At 41.2% G+C, this 13096-nt stretch overlaps 1 protein-coding gene across 1 annotated transcript; it reads left to right on the top strand.

Moving 5' to 3' along the window:
- Positions 1-8147: 8147 nt before the first annotated feature.
- LOC107763606 (nucleolar protein 56) lies at positions 8148-12549 on the top strand. Its single transcript, XM_016582096.2, has 8 exons — positions 8148-8524; positions 9255-9469; positions 9600-9757; positions 10121-10308; positions 10382-10634; positions 10840-10988; positions 11085-11219; positions 11965-12549. The coding sequence occupies exons 1-8, from the start codon at positions 8320-8322 to the stop codon at positions 12327-12329; spliced, it is 1668 nt and encodes a 555-aa protein (XP_016437582.2). The 5' UTR covers positions 8148-8319; the 3' UTR covers positions 12330-12549.
- The last annotated feature ends 547 nt before the right edge of the window (positions 12550-13096 follow it).

Genomic DNA, 13096 nt, shown 5'->3' with positions numbered 1-13096 from the left:
GGGGGTAATCTCTTGGATTCGGATGGAGGTGGCCCTTGGGCCCGATGTCCTTAAGGTATAAATTCAGTAGTTCTTAAGAGACAAAATATGTATCTGCATGGTAGAAACTTTCTTTTATTTTTGTGCAACATATAAGATTGTGAATGTGTACAAGTTCCATGTTGTGGATTAAGTAGTCTATGTGGGCACGGTTCTTTGGCCCTTATAACAAATCCTATCCACCAAGCCCAAACTCGTTTGAGCATGAAGTTTCATTCCTTGCTAAAATCATTACCAGAGGGTGATAGCCCCCAATATTCGAGTCCGGTCATCGAGAGGGATCGAATACTGTTGATGTGAACCTTGACCCCGATTTATAGTCAGTCTTCAATTTTAAGTTAGCACGATCCATTGTTGCTTCGTTAAAAACCTTGTTGTAAAACCCATTTGGGACAAAACAGGTTCAAAGGAAAAAGAGTGTAACGCGTGCTTTCAGGCCTAATAGTTGCATCATTCATTGGTCGTCACTTGCAAGTGTTAGTCTAATCCGTAATATATTTAAAGAAAGGTAATGAATGGGGTCGTACCTTAGCAGTAGTATCATTTTAAGTGGGTTATGTTTCAGTTGTTCGGTAACCGCTCACCGTTTGTCGTTTCGAGTTTGTACGATCCTTTATCGGTGATCTCAATAATTCAATATGGGCCTTCCCAATTCGGTCCCAGATTCCCTTCGTTTGGGTACCAGGTGTTCAGTGTCACCTTTCTTAACACTAAGTCCCCGACATTGAAATGTTGAAGGTTGGCTCTCCGATTGTAATATCTTTCGATTCTTTTCTTTTGAGCGGCCAATCGGATGAGGGCGGCCTCGAGCCTTTCATCTAACAGTTCCAGGTTTGTACTCATGGCCTCATTGTTTGACTCTTCGGTCATGTATCGGACTCGGAGACTCGGTTATCCTACTTCGACCAGTATAAGAACTTCGGCACCGTAGACCAACGAGAACGGAGTGGCCCCGGTACTGGATTTTGAGGTCGTACGATGATCCCATAGGATTTCAGGCAAGATTTCCTTCCATTTTCCTTTGGCATCAGTCAACCTCTTTTTGAGGTTTTGGAGTATGGTTTTGTTCGTGGACTATTCTTACCTGTTTCCATCAGGGTGATAGTGCGTTGATAGGATCCTTTTGATCTTGTGGCCCTAAAAAAACTTGCTCACTTTGCTGCCGATGAACTACTTCCCATTGTCGCACACGATCTCGCCCGGCATTCCAAATTGGCATATTATGTGGTCCCATATGAAATCAATAACCTCATTCTCCCTCACTTTTTCAAATGTCTGGGCTTCCACCAACTTAGAAAATAATCAGTCATAAATAAGATAAATTGAGCCTTACCGGGCTTCCAAGGCAGGGGACCAACGATGTCCATCCCCCATTTCATGAATGGCCAGGGCGACAAGACCGACAGCGGCTCCCCAGGCTGGTAGATCATTGAAGAATACCTCTGACACTCGTCTTATTTTCGTACGAACTCCTTTATTTCTTTTTCCATATCGATCAAGTAGTAGCCGACTCTGATTATCTTCCGAACCAATGATTCGGCACTCGAATGGTTCCGGCAGGTGCTCTCATAGACTTCCCTCAAAACGTACTCGGTGTCTCCCAACCCCAACCATATGGCAAGTGGGCCATTGAATGCTCTTCTTAATAGGGTGTTGTCTTCGGACAAGCTGAACCAGGCCGCTTTCGTATGCAAAGCTCTTGATTCTTTAGGATCCGAGGGAAGTTTTCGGTCTTCAGGTAATCTATGTACTTGTTTCTCCAGTCCCAGGTTAAGTTTGTTGAGTTTATCTGAGTGTGGCCTTCCTCCACTACCGATTTCATGAGCTGTACAACCATTCCCGAGTTGAATTCATCGTCGTCGACCGACGATCCCAAGTTAGCAAGAGCATCGACCTCGATGTTTTGATCCCGAGGTACATGTTATAAAGTCCATTCCCTGAGTCGATATAGTGTTACTTGTAGCTTGTCCAGGTATCTTCGCATTCGTTCCTCTTTGACTTCGAATATTCCATTGACTTGATTCACCACGAGGAGTGAATCGCATTTAGCTTCGACCACCTCAGCCCCTAGGCTTTTAGCTAGTTCAAGACCTGCAATCATTGCCTCATATTCGGCCTCGTTGCCAGTCAATTTTTGCAATTCTAATAGATTGTCTAACTACATTACCCATTGGTGGATTCAACACGATGCCAAGTACGAACCCCTTTTTGTTCGAGGCACCATCCGTAAAGAGGGTCTGGATTCCGGAAGAGGTCCCCGAGTTCAATAGCAACTCCTTTTCGACCTCAGGAACTAGGGGTCGGCGTGAAGTCGGCCACAAAGTCGCTAAAAATTGTGATTTGATGGCAATTTGGGGTCGATATTCGATGTCGTACCCGCTGATCTCCACGACCCATTTGGCCAATCGTCCCAAGATCTCGGGCGTATGCATTATGTTTCTTAGGGACACAACACATATGGGATGGAATTGGAAATACGACTTTAGCTTCCTAGAGGCACTTAGCAAGGCGAACGCCAATTTTTCTAGGTGAGGATACCTAGTTTCGGCCTCACCTAGAGTTCTGCTAACATAATAGATAGGAAATTGCATACCTTCGTCTTCTTGGACTAGAACTCCACTTACCGCTACTTCGGATACCGCTAGGTACAGGAACAATTGTTCGCCTGCCTTCGGAGTATGAAGCAAAGGCGGGCTCGAGAGGTACCGCTTAAGTTCTTCCAGGTCATGTTGGCACTCTAGGGTCCACGAAAAGTTATTCTTCTTCTTTAATAGTGAAAAGAACCGATGGCTCTTATCGGAGGACCTCGAGATGAATCGACCCAATGCGGCTATGCCCCCGGTTAACCTTTGTACGACCTTGACACTATCCACAACGGTGATGTCCTCGATGGCCTTGATCTTATCGATATTAATCTCGATTCCCCGGTTGAACACCATGAACCCAAGAAATGTTTCGGACCCTGGAGGAATGTTAAGTTCTTCCAGGGCCTGTTGGCACTCTAGGGTCCACGAAAAGTTATTCTTCTTCTTTAACAGTGAAAAGAACTGATGGCTCTTATCGGAGGACCTCGAGATGAATCGACCTAACGCGGCTATGCCCCCGGTTAACCTTTGTACGACCTTGACACTATCCACAATGGTGATGTCCTCGATGGCCTTGATCTTATTGGTATTAATCTCGATTCCCCGGTTGGGCACCATAAACCCAAGGAATGTTTCGGACCCGACTCCGAATGCGTATTTCTCCAGGTTCAGCTTCATGTTGTACTTCTTCAATATGTTGAAGATTTCCTGCAAATATTTCAAATGGTCCTCTGCTCGCATGGACTTAACTAACATATCGTCAATGTAAACCTCCATCGATTTTCCTATTTGTTCTTCAAACATCCGATTTACTAAGCGTTGGTAAGTGGCACCGACATTTTTTAGTCCGAATGGTATTAAATTATAGCAGTAGGTACTGTATTTAATGATGAAGGATGTTTTTTCTTGGTCATCCAGGTCCATCCGAATTTAGTTGTACCTGGAGTAGGCATCGAGAAAACTGAGGATCTCTTGGCCGACCGTTGCATCGATCATGCGATCGATGTTTGGCAGGGGGAAAGACTAAGGAGTCCTTAGGGAATGCCTTGTTCAAGTATTTATAGTCTACACACATTCTTAATTTATCTCCATTTTTAGGGACTACTACTACATTTGCTAACCAACTCGGGTATTTAACCTCCCGGATGGACCCTATTTTAAGGAGTTTAGATATATCATCCTTGATGAATGCATGCTTAACTTCGGATTGAGGTCTCCTTTTTCTGCTTGACCGGACGGAACTTCGGATCCAGGCTTAGCTTGTGAGTTGTTATCTCTGGCGGAATCCATGTCATATCGAGATGGGACCAAGTGAAACAATTCATGTTAGCTATAAGGAATTGAATGAGTTTTTTTCTGAGCTCGGGACTTAATACCGTGCCCAGGTGGACCTTACGATCAGGCAGGCATCCGATCAATATGACTTGTTCCAGTTCTTCGACCGACTATTGATTTATTGGCGTCGGAATCGTCGGGGACTATGAAAGACTTGGGAACTCCGTAATCGTCATCTTCATCCATCCCCTGCTTCTCCGATTCTGTCAAGGCTGGTATCGGTAATTGATGCTTGGTTTCGTCTTTTGCCATCGGGTTCAGACCCTTCAATGTCTAAAAAACGGATACCAGGACCACCTCATTGACTGCGAATATATCTTTTGCGGCCGGTTGCTCTCTGTAAACTGTTTTAATTCCTCCAGGCATTGGGAATTTCAGCACATGGTGCAGTGTCGAGGGTATTGCCCTCATGTTGTGAATCCATGGTCTCCAGAACAAAACATTCTACCTCATGTCTCCTTTGATCACGCAGAGCTTCATTTCCTGAATGGTCCCGTCGACGTTCACCGGTAATGTTATCTCCCCTTTAGTGGTCTCGCATGCCATGTTGAATCAGTTTAGAACCCTAACTGCAGGCACGAATTGGTCTTGCAAACCCAATTATTCCACGACCCTCGATCTAATGATATTGGCCGAACTACCTGGATCAATCAACACACGCTTAACTCGAGATTTATTTATGAGTACAGATATTACCAGTGCATCGTTGTGGGGCTGCACAATGTCTTCAGCTTCCTCATCGTTGAAAGACAGTGTCTCTATTGGTACGTAATCTTGAGTCCATTTTTCTCTCGGGATGGATATTTTGGTGCGCTTTAACATAGGCCCGTGGGGAACATCGACACCACTAATGATCATGTTAATGACGTGCTGAGGTTCCTCCTACTTGGTCTGTTTATTAGAATCTCTATTCCTGAAATGATTTTTGGCTCGATCTCTCAGGAACTCCCGAAGATATCCGTTGTTGAATAACCGGGCTACCTCCTCCCTTAATTGTCGACAATCCTCTGTTCTATGGTCGTGTGTTCCATGATACTTGCATATTAAGTTGGGATCCCTTTGGGCTGGATCGGACAGTAGAGGTCGAGGCAACTTGGTGTCTCTGATACGTCCGATGGCGGATACGATACCAGCAACATCGACGTTGAAGTTGTACTCTGATAACCTCGGTGCTTCCTTAGGCCCGACGGGCTTGTCAAAGCCGTTTTTGCTCATGAGTCCCCGATTATTTTGACTCTGATCGATCCTCCTTTCATTTCTCACAAGGTTTCGTCCAGTCCGTTACCCCTACGATCACCGTTGTACGGCTGATATCGATCCCTACTTGACCTTGGTTCACGATCAATGTCTCTTTTGGGTATGTCACTAGCTCGTATAGGATAACATATCCTAAAGGGGCCCCAAGTTGATCATCTTCGACTCTAATCTTTTATTGATATCGGTTATGCACATCGCCCCAAGTTACGACCAAATATTCTACCATATTTTGCTTCAACTGCTGTGAAGCCAACGAGCTTTGAGTATTGAGTCCTTGGGTGAAGGCCTGAACGGCCCAATCGTCTGCCACCGGTGGCAGGTCCATCCGTTCCATTTGAAATCTTGACACGAACTCCCTGAGCATCTCGTTATCTCTTTATTTTACCTTGAAAAGGTTCGATTTCCTGGTCTCGTCCTTGATGGCTCTGGCGTGTGCTTTTACAAAAGCATCCGCAAGTATGGCAAATGAGTCAATAGAATTGGGGGGGGGAGGATAAGTTGTAATACTATATCTAACTCCTTTTGACAAGATCTCCCCGAATTTTTTCAGCAAGACAGATTCAATCTCATCATCTTCCAGGTCGATCCCCTTGATGGCACACGTGTATGAGGTCACATGTTCATTTGGGTCAGTTGTCCCGTTGTACTTAGAAATTTCAGGCATGCAAAACTTTTTAGGGATCGGATTCGGAGCTGCACTTGGAAGGAAGGGTTTCTGAACAAACGTTTTTGAGTCTAGGCCTTTCAATTGTCGGTGGCGCGCCAGGGATTTGGTCGACCCTGAAGTTGTAAGTCTCCACCTTCTTGTCGTTCGCTTCGATTTTTGGTTCTCCCATTTCTACCCGCCTTTTCAATTCCTCGATCATCTTTATTATCTCGGGGTTGGTCCCGGGTTCAGCTTCATTTGGCCTATCAGCGGCTGGTTCATTTCTGTGAGTGTTTTTCCGGGATGATTCGGGCTTAACTCTACTGGGAGTGCGACTTCAGTTCTGCAGTTGGGCTATCGCTGCCTGCTGGGCCTACAGTATTTCGAAGATCACCCGTAAGTTGATCCCATCTCCTTCACCGTCACGAGTATTTTGGGCTACCGACCAGACTCCCCTGCGGATGTTGTTCTCAGGATCAGTGGACAAATTTGTGTTGATGGCCACATGTGAGCTGGCGTCAAAAGGGTCCGCGACCGGAATTCCATTGGGATCGGCGAGGGGCACCTCGTTACCGGGTGCTATATTGTTGTTCTCGCCATGGTGGACAGGCTCAGTATCCGTGTTTAGAGGGGCAGATTGGGAGTTCGAATTTTAAACGCGGACCTGAAATCAAAGACACTTCAAAGAACAAGTGTGAAGTAGGGTGTGTTATGGAAATTTATATCAAATTGCCACTATTATCCTTATCCCCACTGTGGGTGCCAAACTGTTTACCCTCAAAATCGGATAACAATTAAATTTGTAAACGGTTTTAAGGATACACAGATTAATTTGATACAAAACGATAAATTGGATTAAAACGAACGAATAGAAATACAGTAAATTCAAACCAAGCGGGGAAGATGTCTTCAGCCTTAGTGAACTATTTGCCCTTGATCCAGGTTCACAATGATCAATATTGATGAATGAAAGAAAAGCTTAGAATAACGATAAAATAATAGTATATTGCCTTGGAATGCGTGTTACAACATGCTTAATGAATCATAAGACGGGAATTCTACTCTAAGTATAACTCTATAAAAGGTAAAATCTTCTGTTTAACTGATTGCCGATTTTTTATCGATACGTGCCGAGATCCACGCCGTGATATCCGGCCGACCACAGATATTACGGCCTCATGTTGGTCATGCTTGATTTTCCGGCGACGCTCTCTGAAATCCTTCAGGTTTTAAGTCGATCTCGAATCATGGCCCCGATATTATCGAGGGTCGATGGTCGTACTCTGACTCGAGGATATCCTTGCTTCGATTCTGATTTTTTGCAATCATATCTCGAGCTTGTTTTACCCTGTTGGAGGCCGGATTGTATCATGAGCCTGGTTTTTACCGGTACACAGAAATTGTGACGTTTTTTTGTTCGTTCATCTTACTGTTTTTTGTGCATATTTTGCAATAATCTTCCAAACCATGAGCGAAAAGAGATAGAAAAAAAAATATGGGCGGAGAGAGAGAGTAAGACGATAAAGAGAGATAGATGAAGGTTACGAGAGAGAAAATATATAGTAAAATAAGTTTTTGGGGTTTTAATTATACAATGCCAATTTTTTTGAGCTACCTTTGTCAAATATAATTTAAGGCTAAATATTTTATGTTATCACCCGATGTTAATTACTCTTAATTCTTTTTCTTTCAAATCTTTAAGGACCGTTTGTCCATAGATTTTGCCAAAATAAACTTGGGTTTTATTTGACAAACACATATTTGGCCATAGATTTTGCTTATATTTTGGCCAAATCTCAAATCCCAAAACCAGCTCAATAGCTGGTTTTAGGCCAAAATATCACTATTATATATTTTAAAAATTGTCCCAATCTTTTGTATTTTATAAAAGAGCCCACTATTTATTATTTTGTAACGATGTTGTTTCGTCTTCTTGGTCATCTGATAGTGTATCATGTAGTTCATTATAAAAATGATAATTTTGTATCAAATTTATTTATGTTCAGGACTATGGTTTGTGATAATATAATGAATGTTATTGATAATAGTACTGTTGAGTATTTGTGATAGTTTTTAGAACTTGTGGGTATAAGTCATGTTTTATATTTTTTTAAATTAAACTTCACCCAAAACAGATGTTTAAACACATTTTCATCTTTAAACCAAATTTCACCCAAATCAGATTTTTTCAGAATAAATCTGAAAATCTATGGTCAAATGCCATCTAAGTTAAAATGTTGTTGAGACGTGGGCTAAAAGATGACCGAAGTCAAGCAAACTCGAAATGGGCCGACAATTGATGCAGCCCTCACCATTATTTCTTTTTCTTTCTTTTTTCCTTCTCTAGTTTTTCATTACAGTCTATAAACCTCTTAAACCCTAGGCCAATCCCTTTCTCCATTCCCCATTCGGAGATAGACGAGAGAGAGAGAGAAGTGAAGGCTGAGTGGGTTGTACATGGCGTTGTACCTCTTGTACGAGTCCGCGTCCGGGTACGCTCTGTTCTTGGCACATGGGCTTGACGAAATCGGCCAGAACACTGAGGCAGTTCGAAACTCAGTTACCGATCTCAACCGCTTTGGGAAAATCTTAAAACTTGCTGCTTTTAGTCCATTTGAATCTGCTCTTGATGCCCTTAACCAATGCAATGCTGTCTCTGAAGGTCAAGACCTGTAAATGCGATTCAATTTATTTTTTGGCTGTAAAAATTTAATGTAATCCCTCTTTGGGTGTCTTGCATGTGTAGTTAGCTGTACTACTTTGCTTAAAATAGTCATCTAGTGTTTGTTTTTCAGCACAGATAAAAATTGGCTTAAATGAGTAGAAGTTAAAGCAATAACTCTAAAACTAGTTGTGGTAATATCTCGTTTCATTGTAATATCATGCCTAGAAGAGTGTATTCCTAAGCATTTTATCATAAATTGAGTAGTTTTATGCCAACTGTCAACACAACTCTCATCCTTCCTCCTTTATTGGATCTTCTGATGCGCGCTAGCATAAGATGCTGTGTGAAAAAGGGGAATTATTGTGATTAGGTTGCATCTTGAAGAAAGTAAAAGTTATCATTTTTATTTTCCACCAATACTTTAGTTGTGGTCAGGAAATAGATAATTATGTTGCTTTCATTAAGTTACAGATTCTTATCGGTTGTTTCGTTTGTATTAGATAGTTTTTCAATGCCTAGCAGCGAAAAAACTAGAAAATGATGACTTGATAGATGAACATAAATGTTTGCTACTAGCTGAGATTCTTTGGATTAGCAGTAGAATACAGGAAATGTAGGGGCAGAAATTGTGTTGTCCTGCTGTGCTAGTATTTTTATTCCCTTACCTTTGTTGATTAAGTTTATTGGCCTGACTGGGTTTTAAAAATTTGCGTGACTTGTCTCTCAGGGCAAATGACTGATGAGCTAAGGAACTTTTTGGAGCTTACTCTCCCAAAAGTTAAGGAGGGTAAGAAGCCGAAGTTCAGCCTAGGATTGGCAGAGCCTAAGCTCGGGTCACATATTCATGAAGTGACTAAGTTTCCCTGCCAAAGCAATGAGTTTGTTCTTGAACTTTTACGTGGAGTGCGCTTGCATTTTGACAAGTTCATTGAAAACCTAAAGGTTTGTATTGTAACTTGAATCTTTCTTCGGCTGTTTTCAATATTTTGCAGTTGGGCACTGTGTGTCTTACAAGTTTAAACATGCTGCGTAGACATGACTTGTTACTTATTCTTTTCTGTTTCTTGTGTAGTCTGGTGACCTGGAGAAAGCCCAACTTGGCCTGAGTCACAGTTACAGCAGAGCAAAGGTTAAGTTCAACGTCAATCGTGTTGACAATATGGTTACTCAGGCTATTGTCCTTCTTGATACTCTTGACAAAGATATAAATACCTTTGCAATGAGAGTCAGGTAAGTTCCCCCTTTGTGTATAGTCTTGTTTTACTTGATACTGTCATCTTCCATAATTATTTAGGTAATGCATTTAAACTTTTTTATGGGCATGATTCCGTAGTGTCCATGTGCATGTGCTACTTTCTTAGACACTTGATATATGCCTGTAACTGACTTGCTGTCTTCCCCCTTCCAGTTTATCTCGTGACTGAAATAGATTAAACCACCATCTATGCCTCTGTTCAGTATCCAAACCAATTGCAGTATAGGATATGTGCGTGTGTGCATGTGTATAATATTACTTAAAGACCATCTTCCTGCCAATTCCCATTCGTTTTGCATTTGTGTAATGTCATGGTTTTCTGTCAAATGATTATGCAGAGAATGGTACTCATGGCATTTCCCAGAGTTAGTGAAGATTATCAATGACAATTATCTATATGCTAAAGTTGCAAAATTCGTTGATGACAAATCCCAGTTGTCCGAAGACAAACTTGCCGACTTAACAGAAATAGTTGGAGATGAAGATAAAGCAAAAGAAATTGTAGAAGCTGCCAAAGCATCCATGGGTATGCTATCCTTTAGCAAGCCATAGAGAGGATGTTGATACATTTTATTTACTTCTGTCCCTCTAATTTTCAGGCCAGGATTTGTCCCCAGTTGACTTGATTAACGTCAAGTTATTTGCACAGAGAGTAATGGACCTTGTTGAATACAGGAAGAATCTTTATGATTATCTGGTCACTAAAATGCATGACATAGCACCAAATTTGGCTGCTCTGATTGGTGAAATCGTTGGTGCCCGTTTAATTTCTCATGCTGGTAGTCTCACAAATCTGGCAAAGTGCCCCTCTTCTACCCTTCAGATCCTTGGTGCTGAGAAGGCACTTTTCAGGTAATGAACACTTCTTATAAATGTTTCACGCATCTTTAACTTCTTGCATATCTGAGATTTTGCCTAGGCCCAATTTCACAAAATTATTAGGTGCACGTATGTGGCTTTATATATTTCTTGGTTACTTGGCACATTGCATGATTTACTTCTTTTTAAATCACATCCCAATTTTCACTTTCTCCCTCTTTTTTCTTTTTCCCTTCAGAGCCTTGAAAACCAAAGGGAATACACCAAAATATGGTCTCATATTTCATTCTTCCTTCATTGGCCGTGCAACTGCTCGTAACAAGGGTCGGATGGCTCGTTTTCTTGCAAACAAGTGCTCTATTGCTTCCCGTCTTGACTGTTTCTTAGGCAAGTCTCAGTAAGGGCGTACAAGTTACGATCAGTTGCTTTTTATTTCCTACGCAATTGTTATTTATCTTTAACTTGTGGTTTTTTCATGTGCAGACAAAAGCACTACTGCTTTTGGAGAGAAACTCCGCGAACAAGTTGAGGAGCGACTAGACTTTTATGACAAGGGGGTTGCACCTCGTAAAAACCTAGATGTAATGAAAGCTGCTATTGAAACGGCCGAAGACAAAGGTGTGTGTTTTTACTTTTGAGATAGGTTTGAGGTAAAATATGAAGTCTGAACGTTCTGAAAATGAAACACCACTTCTGTAGGAGTAGAGGGGTAGGACGCCCGTCCTCTTTTAGGCTATAGGAGAAATGTATGCATGTGTGTTTGTACATTCACGTGTACGTACATATACATGTACAAACTGTATGGTATGCAGTGGCGAAGCCACATGGTTACAAGGGTGGTGAACTACCCTTCGTCAAAAAATTGCACTGTATATATAGATAAAATGTTATGTTTTAGAGGTATATAACGCATATTGAACACCCTTTGTCGGGATTGTTTTTCACTTCTTACAAATTTGAATACCCTTGAGTAAATTCCTAGCTTCGCCACATGGTATGTATGTGCATGTACGTATTATAGGATATACAACTAAGAGTATATTACATAGACATGTCATTCAGACTAGAGGATGTGTTTGAGCCCATATGTTATGCACTAGAATACCTAGACGGTGCACAATTTTCTTATGTTGTTGCACTGTTTGATACAAGTTGTGCTGGAGTTGTGTTGCTGAGATGCTTGTTTGATAAATGGCCCCCAAATTATTATCTGCATGAATGACTTCCAACGGAGTAACATGCACATATTTCTTGGCTGGACATCACTTTAGCTCCTTTTGCTTAGCATCATCTGCTGGATCTTCATTTTTATTTCTCCAATAAGATGTATTGATCCTTGGTGCTGCTAATTTTTCTGATGCAGACATGGATGTTGATGAGGCAGCTAATGAAGCTTCGACAAAGAAAAGCAAGAAAAAGAAATCGAAAGCTGAGATAACAGAAGGTGGACAACCAATGGATGAGGATAAACCATTTGTTGATAGAAATGGTGATGCCTCTGAAGAGCCCAAATCCGAAAAGAAAAAGAAGAAGGAGAAGCGGAAATCAGAACAGGAGCCAGAGCATGAAGAGGATCAGACTGCAGGTAATGGGAACGGTATGAGTGAGGATGGAACAGCAAAGAAGAAGAAAAAGAAGAAGAGTAAGGAAGAAAATGGAGAGGAACTCCCTGCTGCAAGTGAAGGTAAAAAGAAAAAGAAGAAGTCCAAGGCTCAAGATGATGAATAAATCTGTAAGGTCTTGCCCACCTGATTTAAGCCATGGCAGGCTTCATTACTTTCACATCTCCTATTCACCTCCGCAAAATAGTATGTACGTCCCATTTTGGTTCACTCCTAGGTATTTTGTACTATTATTTTTGTAGTTTATGGTTAGCATCTTTGAACAAAATTACTGTTGCAACGTTCTGTCTTCTCTGATTGATGTGCAGTTGGTTTCATCTTTACTAGTTTGGAGTGTACCGTTGTTGCCTTGTTGGTGTGCGCTTTAGGGCTGTACACTTTTAGCCAATTCCATATCCATTGTAAGCCCCCTTTTCCAGCTCAGTCACCGTTGAAAAAGCAACATCCTCTTTATATCCTTGTTTACATTCTCTTCATCAGTGTTCTAGTGGACGAGGCACTGAAATATGCTTATGATCTGTCCAGGAGTATCTGTACATAGAAAAGAAAATTATTCCGCTTTTCTTATCATACAGTAAGTATTAATCTACTTGATTGTGTAAGATAGTTAGGATGAACTGGACGCGTTATTTGGCATCAGGGGTGTACAAAAAATAAATTCAACTATGGTTTGGTTTAGTGTTGGAAAAAAAATAACATCATAATTGGTTTGATTTGGTTTTAATTAAAAAAGATCAATTCAAAATCAAATCAAAAAAGATCAATTCAAAATCAAATAAACCTGACATATATATATATATATATATATATATATATATATATATATATATATATATATAAGTTCTTAAAATATTTTATACATAAAAATATTTA

The sequence above is a fragment of the Nicotiana tabacum genome, chromosome 15, assembly GCF_000715075.1.
Source record: "Nicotiana tabacum cultivar K326 chromosome 15, ASM71507v2, whole genome shotgun sequence".
NCBI classification, from domain to species: Eukaryota; Viridiplantae; Streptophyta; class Magnoliopsida; order Solanales; family Solanaceae; genus Nicotiana; species Nicotiana tabacum.
The sequence above is the reverse complement of the archived record's forward strand: the minus strand, read 5'-3'. Positions and strand labels throughout refer to the sequence as shown.